Raw genomic sequence first — 10,755 nt, 5'->3', positions numbered from 1 at the left:
GGTGTTTCCATACCAGATTGTGGTTTAGCCACTCAATATGCTCTCCATTACACTTCTATAGAAGTATCGTTCAGTATGAATAAAATAGAAAAAAAAAGACGTAAAGGCCTTATGGACATTTGAAATAAGGGATGGTGCTGGAAAAGTATAGCTGGACAGATAACAGACAGAGGAACTAGGTTAGTTAATGATATGATGCATTAACCCAGAGGTAGACTGTAATTGTGGATCCTCAACATCCCTGAAACACTCTTCTATATTCGATGGTTCAATTTATTATCAGAGAATGTATACAGAAAACAACCTGAAATTCTTACTCTTTGCAGAAATCCACAAAGCAGAAAAAAAACACCAAAAGAATGAATGACAGAAACATCAGAACCCCAAAGCAACCCCTCCCCTCCCACGCACAAGCAGCAGCAAAAGCATCAGGCCCCCTCCGCCCACCATGATCCAGAGTCCATCAGAAACTAAGGTGCTCTTGTTATTGCAGTTACTCGAAAATAACAGTGCACTACTTATGTAAATAAGAAGTATCTTGTCTGACAAATAAAATGGCTTGAAATAAAACTAATTAATAGTTCAGTTTGGACGAATAACATGCATTGTTTTCTGTGAACTTTACTTCGCCACTTCCTAAAATCTTGCAGAACTTATGTATTTGCCAGCAAATTGATTTAGCATTAAATTGGACCAGGTATTCCTAAACATTGTGATACCTACAGCCTCCTCCTTTTACCTTCAACGCCTTCGTTAATTACTCTCCCCTGCAATTTACCTCACCTCAGATCTTCCATTTTTTCCCTCTTTCTTTTTCTGTACTTTAAAGATCTTTTACTATTAATTTGCATACCTCCTATTTCCCCCATTTTATGTAACTATCAGGAGATTATTGTTAGCTCCTGTTGCAGAAATCCCTCTTGAACTGTCCCAGAACTGTGCAAATTATTCTTTTCATATGAACATCAGCTTCTGTTTTGAACTTCTGACAAACTTATTTGTGCACGCTTTGAAAGGGAGAATAAAACTAGAGCTACCAGGATCTCTGCAGCACCCGGTGACCCTGCAATCATTGTCTTGGAAGACCACAAACTGTGCGGATTGGAAATTACATCTTCACCTTGCTGACAGTCAACACTGGTGCGCCTCAGGGTTGTGTGCTTTGCCCACTGCTCTACTCTCTATACACCCATGACTGCATAGTTAAACACACCACAAATGCTATCTATAAATTTGCTGATGATACAACTATTGTTCACAGAATTTCAAATGGTGACAAGAGGGTGTATAGGATTGAGATTTATCAGCTAGATGAGCGGTGTTGCAGCACCAACCTTGTACTCAACATCAGAAAAGCCAAAGGACTGATTGTGGACTACAGAAAGGGTAAAACAAGGGAACACACACCAGTCCTCATAGGAGGATCCGAAGTGGAAAGAGTGAGCAACTTCAAGTAACTGGGTGTCAATATCTCAGAGGATCTAATCAGGACCCAATATATCGATGCAGCTACAAAGAAGGCATGAGAGTGGCTGCATTTCCTTAGGAGTTTGAGAGGATTTGCTATGTCACCAAAGATATTCGCAAACTTCTACAGATGTACTGTGGAGAGCATTCTAACTGGCTGCATCACCGTCTGGTATGGCGGGGGAATGGGGGTGGCTATCTTACAGGATCTAAGTAAGCTGCAGAGAGTTGCAAGCTCAGTGAGCTCCATCACGGGCACTCCATCATGTCTCTATAGTATCCAGGACATCTTCAAGAAGGTGGTATCCATCATTAAGGACTCCCATCACCTACCCAGGTCATGCCCTCTTCTCATTGCTACCATCAGAAAGCACATATTCAGCAATTCAGGAACAGCTGCTTCCCCTCTGCCATCAGATTTCTGAATGGACATTGATCCCATGAACACCTCACTACTTTTTATTGCCATTTTCAAGTTAAGTCTAGTCACTTTTTATTGTCATTTCGACCATAACTGCTGGTACAGTACACAGTAAAAATGAGACAACGTTTTTCAGGACCATGGTGCTACATGAAACAATACAAAAACTATACTGAGCTATGTAAAAACAACACAGAAAGGAAAATTACACTAGACTACAGACCTACCCAGGACTTTAAGGATAAAGGGGAAACCTTTTAGGTGAGATGAGGAAAAACTTCTTCACACAGACAGTGGTGAATCTGTGGAATTCTCTGCCACAGGAAACAGTTGAGGCCGGTTCATTGGCTATATTTAAGAGGAAGTTAGATATGGCCCTTGTGGCTAAAGGGATCAGGGGGTATGGAGAGAAAGCAGGTACAGGGTTCGGAGTTGGATGATCAGCCATGATCATACTGAATGGCGGTGCAGGCTCGAAGGGCCGAATGGCCTACTCCTGCACCTATTTTCTATGTTTCTATGACTGCATAAAGTGCACAAAACAGTGCAGGCATTACAATAAATAATAGACAAGACAATAAGCATAGTAGAGGGCAGTAAGTTGGTATCAGTCCAGTCTCTGGGTATTGAGGAGTCTGATTGCTTGGGGGAAGAAATTGTTACATAGTCCGGTCGTGAGAGCCCAAATGCTTTGGTGCCTTTTCCCAGATGGCAGGAGGGAGAAGAGTTTGTATGAGGGGTGTGTGGGGTCCTTCACAATGCTATTAGCTTTGCGGATGCAGCGTGCGGTGTAAATGTCTGTAATAGCGGGAAGAGAGACCCCGATGATCTTCTCAGCTGACCTCACTATCCGCTGCAGGGTCTTGCGATCTGAGATGGTGCAATTTCCGCACCATGCAGTGATGCAGCTGCGCAGGATGCACTACTAATTTAACTATAATATTTATATTGATTGTAATTCAGTTTTTTCTCTGCTATAATGTACTGCTACTGCAAAGACAACAAATTTCACGCATATGCCGGTGATAAACCTGATTCTTATTCTCTATGCGGTCTTTGATGTCTCTCTTCAGAGGCTGCCCAACCTGTTTTCTTTAGTATTGATATTAGCCACTTTCATAAGTGCGTTCTGCGACTTGTAACGAATTGTGGCGACGCTTGTGTGGTGCAAAGGCGCGGGTGGTAACTGCACCGCGTGTCTGGAAGCCGCGACCCCTTTAAATCTCCTGCGGGGGGACGAGCGGCACCTGGAGTTCCGGGACCGGGCATGCGCACTCGGACCCGCGCCCACCTGAACGTCCACACCTGTTTCCAACGAGGCGGAAGTTTGTGCCGAAAGTTGGTGGAGCGATCGCTGTCGCTCGGGATAGATCAATGCAGCCGTGACCGAGGAGCTGCCCAGAGCGGCCGCAGAGTTCGCCCTCCGTTACCGGCTTTCCTGCGGCTGATCCCGGGAACTCCAGTGCTCGGCGTACTTTCTGATTCTAAATCCGATTACCGAGAGAGCGAGACCGGACTCGGGTATGCGGCATCGCCGGGATTCAGCACATGAGGTAAGCTGATTTTTACCGCTTTTTTTAAACCATTGAGGACTTTTTAAAGGGAAAAAAAAGTTTTTGTAAGAGAATGCACATACACACTTGTATACACTCACAAGACGTGTCTTTACAATTAAATGCTGGTCCAACATTCTGTTAATCTGGGTTTGCATCATAGTTAGGATTCGGATGATAAAAGTCATTAAGTGGACTGTAACTCCACATCAAGGAAGCCGTCAAGGCGGTAGTTGGCGCATCTTCGCATGAAAGGGGACTGATAGAAGTAAAGTAATTGGAATTGAAGGTGAACTCGCATAACTCATTGTTGCTGGAGTCACGATTGTTACTGTGGAGTGGGGGGTTGGGGTTGCAGTTATCCTAGCCCCGGATGTCACAGCAGGAGTTCCTCGTTAAAATGTACTAGGCTTAATTGATTTCCTTCTGTCAAAGAGGACTTTCACATTAAATCGACATCCCAGTTTGCAAAGTTTCAACGACTAATAAAGAAAGGAAGCACATCTTATACAGAATCAACTCCTATAAGTTTTATAATGTGTTGTATTCTGATTCAATGGTATGCTGCAGTTCAATCTAAGACAATTGGCCTGTGGCACAATGCATTAGGGTTGTTTCTAATACTGAGATCTGTGTGTAATCGGTTCACAATGGTTATCGGGAAATACAGAATTTTTTTGTACAATTTTTAAGAGTATTTCCTTGAAGCAAATTTGTTTGAAACGCAATGTGTACTGCAGATGTAATGTTTTTAATGTTTTAATTTAGAGGAGATTAGGAAAGAGATAAATTAATATAGGTTTCTGGTATGTATCCTGGCAGAATACATTAGACCCTAAGAGAGAGGAACAGAATTAGGCCATTCGGCCCACTGAGTCTGCCCTGCCATATGAGCAATGCTGTTCCATTTTCCATCTCAACACCATCCTACTGACTCCCCCCTGTAACCTTTCATGCCCTGACTAAGCAAGAACAGACAGTGCCTTAATTTTACACCCAATGACCTGGCTTCCACAGCCACCTGTGGTAACATGTTTGAGATTCACCACCATCTGGATAAATACATTCCTCCTAATTGGACATCCCTCTATTCTGAGGTTGTGTCCTCCGGGTTTGACTCCTCCACATTAACTCTACTCTGTTGAGTCCTTTCTATGGTTTTGATAGGTTTCAGTGAGATCTCCCCCTCATTCTTCTAAATTCCAGTGGAAACTGGCCTAGAGGCACCAAACGCTCTTTGTATGATTCCCTTTTCATTTCTGTAATCATGTGAATATCCTCTGAACCCTCTCCAATGCTATTTTTTAGAAATGGGGCCCAAAATTTCTCTCAGTACCCCAAAAGAGGTCTCACCACTGCCTTATAATGTCTTGGCATTGCATCCTTGCCTTTATCGTCTAGTCCTCTCAAAATGAATGCTAACTTTGCATTTGCCTTCCCTCAGCACTGCCTCAATTTGAGGAAATCCTGCACAAGGACTCCCAAGTGCCTTTGCAGCTCGTATTTTTGAATTTTCTGCCTGCTTAGTAAATAGTCTTTGTTTTCTTTCTACCAAAGTGCATGATTGTATACTGCCCAATACTGTATTCCATCTGTCACTTTGCCCATTCTCCCTATCTGGCTAAGTCCTTCAACAGACTTCCTGTTTCCTTGGCACTACCTGCCCCACCACCCATCTTTGTATTGTCTTCAAGCTTGGCCACAAAGCCGTCAATTCTGTCATCCAAATCATTGACATACAACGTAAAATGAAGTGGCCTAAACACCTTCCCCTGTGGAACACCACAAGTCACCAGCAGCCAATCAGAAAACGCTCCCTTTACTCCCAATCTTTGCCTCCTGCCAATCATCCCATTTTCTATACATGCTAGTATAGAATACCGTGGCACCTTGTCAAAAGCCTTCTGAAAATCCAAGAACGCAACATGAACCGGTTTTCCTTTGTCTATCCTGCTTGTTATTTCATCAAAGAATTTCTACACATTTGTTAGGCAAGATTTTCCCTTAAGGAAGCCATGCTAACTAAAACTATTTTATCATGTTCCCCCCAAGTACCCTGAAACCTCATCCTTAACAATTGACTCTGACATCTGATGTCAGACTACCTGGCCTGTAATTTCCTTTCTTGTGCCTCCCTCCCTTCTTGAAGAGTTTGGACTGACATTTGCAATTTTCCAGTCTTCTGGAGCCATTCCAGATTCCTGAAAGATCATTACAAATGCCTCCACAGTCTCTTCGGAGCCTTGGGGTGTACACCATCTGGTCCAGGTGACTTATCCACCTCTCAGCTTCACAAGCACCATCTCCCTAGTAATAGCAAATGCTCTCAATTCTACTCCCTGACACTCTTGAAATTCCAGCATACTGCTAGTGTCTTCCACAGTGAAGACTGATGCAAAATACTTATTTAATTCTTTCACCATTTACTTATACCTTGTCACTACCTCTCCAGTGTCATTTTTCAGCAGTCCGGTATCTATTCTTGTTTCTTTTTTACTTTTTATATTCTGTAATTTTAAAAATAAACTATTGTTATCTTCTTTGATTTTATTGGCTAGCTTACCTTCCTATTTCATCTCTTCCCTGCTTATGGCTTTATTAGTTGCCTTCTGTTTTTAAAAGCTTCCCAATGCTCTAAAATCCCACTAATTTTTGCTCTATTATATGCCCTCTTGCTTTTATGTTGTTTTTGACTTCTCTTATCAGCCACTGATACAGCATCTTGCATTTAGAATATTATGATGACTTTAGAATGTATGTTTCCTACGCCTTCCACATTTCTCTCAGAAACTCCAGCCATTGCTGTTCTGTCGTCATTCCTTCTATGGAATAAATTCCTGAAAATACAATGTCAACTGCATTGAAGCAGTTTGAAGCAGTTTTTTTTCTTTTATGTAATGAACAAGCTTTGTTCTTGAAACTCTGCATCAACCTGCTACAGTATGTCTAGATCAATGGGTATGTGTGAACTATTGACTGTTTGCTCTCCGTTATATTCCTGTTAATTTATGTTTTGTAACTCCAAATCACAAAAACTAATCGAAAGAAAAAGAGATGTTTGTGTTACGAACCCCGTAACTGGGTCACTTACCAGCAAAGATAGAGAGGCCTGTTGAAGTCTGATGGTACTATTTTTAAAAGTCTTTATTTATAAAGAGGAACAAAAATAAGATTAATACAGACATTCAGATAAAATACGTCGTCAATACTCAATCGAAAAACAAGGGTATAATAATAATCATCAATTAAGCAATAGCTCTATCGATTGTCTAGGGGATATTGTATTGTCCGATGGAAAGATAAAAGTCACTGTCCTTTCAAGCTGCAGCTTTTGGGTTTAAGAGAGACGGTTTTAAACTTGCCCGGGACTTTTATGAGGCCAATCCGTTGCGTTGGGGGAGTTGGTTCCCCGTTGTTAGTTCCAAGTCGTTTTCCGTGGTACCAGCCACCAGCCCCCAGGTAAGGGAACCGAACGCACGTGGCTTCCTTCAAATGGCTTCCCGCTATTACGGGATCGCTAGCGTTTCTTCTGGTGTGTCTGAGGGGCTGTCCCTACAGCCCCCCCCCCCTTTATCTTAACTCGCCGGGTAGTAGATGTCAATCAGGTTGGGGTGATGCAATCCCTCTCTCAACCAGCCCACTTTGCCCGAGGGTTTGCACGTAGCATAGTCCCCAATCCACAAACGTGGTCTCCAGGAGACAATGGCCAGGTCTCTCTCTCTCATTTCCTGGGTCCTCTGACCCAACCCAATAATGCTCTTGCGATTCTCACAAAGGAGGGGGCTTCCCCGCACCTGTCGGCCCCTCAGAGCTGTAGTGCATTCATAACATTTGTCAATTTTGTTTTACTTTTAGTGAGGCATGCACTTATGACAGGGTGGTGTAATGACGTATGCCATTGACATGTAACCCATAATGAATAACTCAAATGAACAAAGAATATATCAGACAATGTATTTACAATATTACTCAAATATTAAATACACAACAGATCTAACAAAATATCTTGAAATAATGGAAAAAAACAAAATTGAACATCAACGGATCTTGCACATAGAGGTATCATTTCTGGAGAGCAGTGCTTGAAATCTGGGCCTTACTATCTGTTTGCTTGTTGATCTAAGAATCATTTTGTTTGATGTACCCCATTAGATTTTCCTTCCTTCCCTCAGCAAGTGAATATTTTTTCCATTCAATTATTGGATGAATGAAAAATTGGGTGGTTGGACCTCTAATTAACTCGGTAATCAAAGCATAGGAGTTATTGAACTGCAGGCTGTAGTAATCTCTTTTAAATCTTTTTATTGGTCTTAATCTTTTTTTTGGTCTTAATCAAAGCAATACACAATGAATGAAAACCAGCCTTGCCTTGTTAGGTATATTTCCGCACTGCTATTTAGGTGTGTTATTTCAAGTTAGTTTAAAGGAGTTGTACCTTCTGGAATCTAAAACATTGCATTTACATCGATGGTTTGTAACACTACGATTATTGTGTGAATAGGAGCCCCAGAATAAATAATCGTAAGATTTTAACGTGTACACATAGGACATGAGTCATGTTGTTCAAATGTTAACTCAGAAAGTCTGTTGTGATAATTGGGAGTGGCTGGGGATAAGTGTATGTTTGCACTTTCCAAGTGCTTGCTCTTGTATAATGTACTGACATGGATTCCTTCTTAAATATATGATTTATAGAAGAGTTTTGTTACTGTCGCTGTCAAAAAAATAATTAGAAGCTTCACTTGCAAATAAAGTAACAGTGAATGGTGAAGGAGCAATGTAACACTGCTTCCCTTTACATCATCCTGCCACTCTGGTTATCTGTCCTTTAGCTCTGAGTGACCTAGTTTTTGAATGTGCAGCTCTCTGTTTCCCACATTGCAGATCATGACGTGTTGCTTAAAAGTCTTCACCATTTTGTCTTGCTGGTTAATTCCCGGCGTGTGTAGCTTGTATTTCAATCTTGGGAAATTTTTCCAGCATTTGGTAATGTTACTAACTTATTTAACAGTGACTTGACACACACAAAATGCTGGAGGAACTCAGCAGGTCAGGCAGCATCTATGGAAAAGAGTAAACAGTCGATGTTTCAGGCTGAGACCCTTCACCAGTCCTGAAACGTCGACTGTTTACTCTTTTCCATAGATGCTGCCCGACCGGCTGAGTTCCTCCAACATTGTGTGTGTTGCTTGGATTTCCAGCATCTGCAGATTTTGTTGTGTTTGTAACAATGATTTGATTTTTTTATTTTTCAGATTTTAAGATTTTAATACTTCATGAGTATTTTTGTGGTCTCTTCGCTCCAGGAAGCTGGATATTCATCTGAAATTGGAGGCTACATTTCTGGAGTGAATTTTAAAAGTAAAGATGCCTGCCATTCAAAGGCTTTTAAGACGACGTTACTTGCATTGGAAACTCATTCTCATAGCCCTTGTGTTTGTTACATTTTTATTTCTGATGCATAGGGAAGTAGTTGGGGACACTACACAAGAGCCATGGTTGAAAGAAATGGTTGTGAAAAAAGACAAAATGCTGCACATGATGATGGGAGCAGTGAACAATTTAAAAGATGCAATTCCAAAAATGCAGATAGGAGCCCCTATCAGAGAGCAAGCGTCTTCAGACCTGAAAAAATCCTGTTTGCCTGGATATTATACAGCAGCAGAATTGAAACCCTTCATGGAGCGGCCCCCTCAGGATCCCAACGCCCCTGGAGTTGGAGGGAAAGCATATCTCACTGATAACCTGTCTCCAGAGGAACAGAAAGAAAAAGATAAAGGGAATGAGAAACACTGCTTCAATGTTTTTGCGAGCGACCGAATTTCCTTACATAGAGATCTTGGACCTGACACACGGCCACCTGAGTATGCTTACTTTGTGATTTATATTCAGGGATAGGTCGGATTATTTCTATCTTATTGATATTAATAACTTAAAACAAATGTTACTCTGGTTCAAGATTCTACATTAAGGCTGTGAAGATATGTACATGAAGTGTGAATATAAAAGCATTTTAGATCGTAAGGTCATAAGATATAGGAGCAAAATGGGCCATTTGGCCCACTGAGTCTGTTCTGTCATTTCATCATGGCTGATCCATTTCCCTCTCAGCCCCAATCTCCTGCCTTCTTATATCCCTTTATGCTCTGACTCATCAAGAATCTATCAACTTCTACCTTAAATATACCCAATGACTTGGCCTCCACAGCTACCTGTAGCGACAAATTCCACAGATTCACCACTCTCTGGTTAAAGAAATCCCTCCTCATATCTGTTCCAAATGGACATCCGTCTGTTCTGAGGTTGTGTCCTCTGGTCTTAGACTCCTCCACCATAGGGAAAATCCTCTCACTGTATTGTGGCCTTTCAACATTCAATAGGATTCAATGCGATTTCCCCCCCCCCCCCCCATTCCTCTGAATTCAGTGAGTGCAGAGACAGAGCCATCAAATGCTCCTTATATGATGAGCCTTTCAATCCTAGAACCATTTTTGTGAACCTCCTTTGAACCCTCTCCAATGTCAGCACATCCTTTCTCAGATAAAGGGCCCAGATCTGCTCACAATTGTCCAAGTGAGGCCCCTCTCGTGCTTTGTAAAGACTCGACCTTACAAACTTCTTTTTATACTCTAGTCCTCTTGGAAATGAATGCTAACATCATATCCTCATCGCTGACTCAACCTGCAAATTAACCTTAAGGGAATCCTGTACGAATTATTTCTATTGGTACAAATTAAGAAATTTTATTTAATCTAAAATAGAAGAACTCTGAAAGGGATGCGAAAACTAAGACCTATATGTGCATTGATCTGTGAAGGGAGGAATAAAAGTGGGGGATCTTGTTTTCAATGAAGATTATGACTTTCTGGACTTGATATCAGAAATACAAAATAAGGTAATGATTATGTTGGACTTCAGTCAAACGTTGTGCCCAGTTCTGGGTAGTACATGTGGAGTATGTAAAGAAGGTGTGGAGAAGATTTATTAGGAAGTTGGTCAGATTGGAGCCTCTGAGTTTAGAATTCAGTTACGTGGATAGATAAAGTTGTTCTCATGAAGCACAAAATTTGAAGGTGTGACTTGATACATTATCATGAAGGATCTAGGCAGGGTGTAGAAAGAGTACTTTGCTGCTGTTGGTGGAAGACTTTGAGCAGGATTCAAAGTTACAGTCTGGTATTTGCTGCCTGAAAGTTAATAAAGGCTGTTGTATCGCTCTAAGACATAACTACAACATAGAATTTGTTGCTTGAAAAATTCTGGGGTTTTGTAGGGGTAGGGGCCAGGTGAATGGGAACCCCAAAAGTACTTAAG

The 10,755-nt window shown here is 41.5% G+C and overlaps 1 protein-coding gene across 4 annotated transcripts in view; it reads left to right on the top strand.

Annotated features, from left to right (window-relative positions):
- Positions 1-3,117: 3,117 nt before the first annotated feature.
- galnt3 (UDP-N-acetyl-alpha-D-galactosamine:polypeptide N-acetylgalactosaminyltransferase 3 (GalNAc-T3)) overlaps positions 3,118-10,755 on the top strand; it is a 46,365-nt gene continuing 38,727 nt past the window's right edge. Inside the window, exons 1-3 of one of the 4 annotated variants that reach the window (XM_059966422.1) lie at positions 3,152-3,441; positions 8,697-8,802; positions 8,907-9,305. In XM_059966422.1, coding sequence (XP_059822405.1) covers positions 8,950-9,305 — 356 coding nt within the window. In that variant the 5' untranslated portion in view covers positions 3,152-3,441; positions 8,697-8,802; positions 8,907-8,949. Of the gene's footprint in view, positions 3,442-8,696; positions 9,306-10,755 lie in introns of all 4 variants that reach the window. The other 3 variants (XM_059966423.1, XM_059966421.1, XM_059966418.1) reach the window with 3 other exon arrangements.

This window comes from Hypanus sabinus, chromosome 4 (genome assembly GCF_030144855.1).
Source record: "Hypanus sabinus isolate sHypSab1 chromosome 4, sHypSab1.hap1, whole genome shotgun sequence".
Lineage (NCBI taxonomy): Eukaryota > Metazoa > Chordata > Chondrichthyes > Myliobatiformes > Dasyatidae > Hypanus > Hypanus sabinus.
This window is presented reverse-complemented; position numbering and strand designations above follow the sequence as displayed.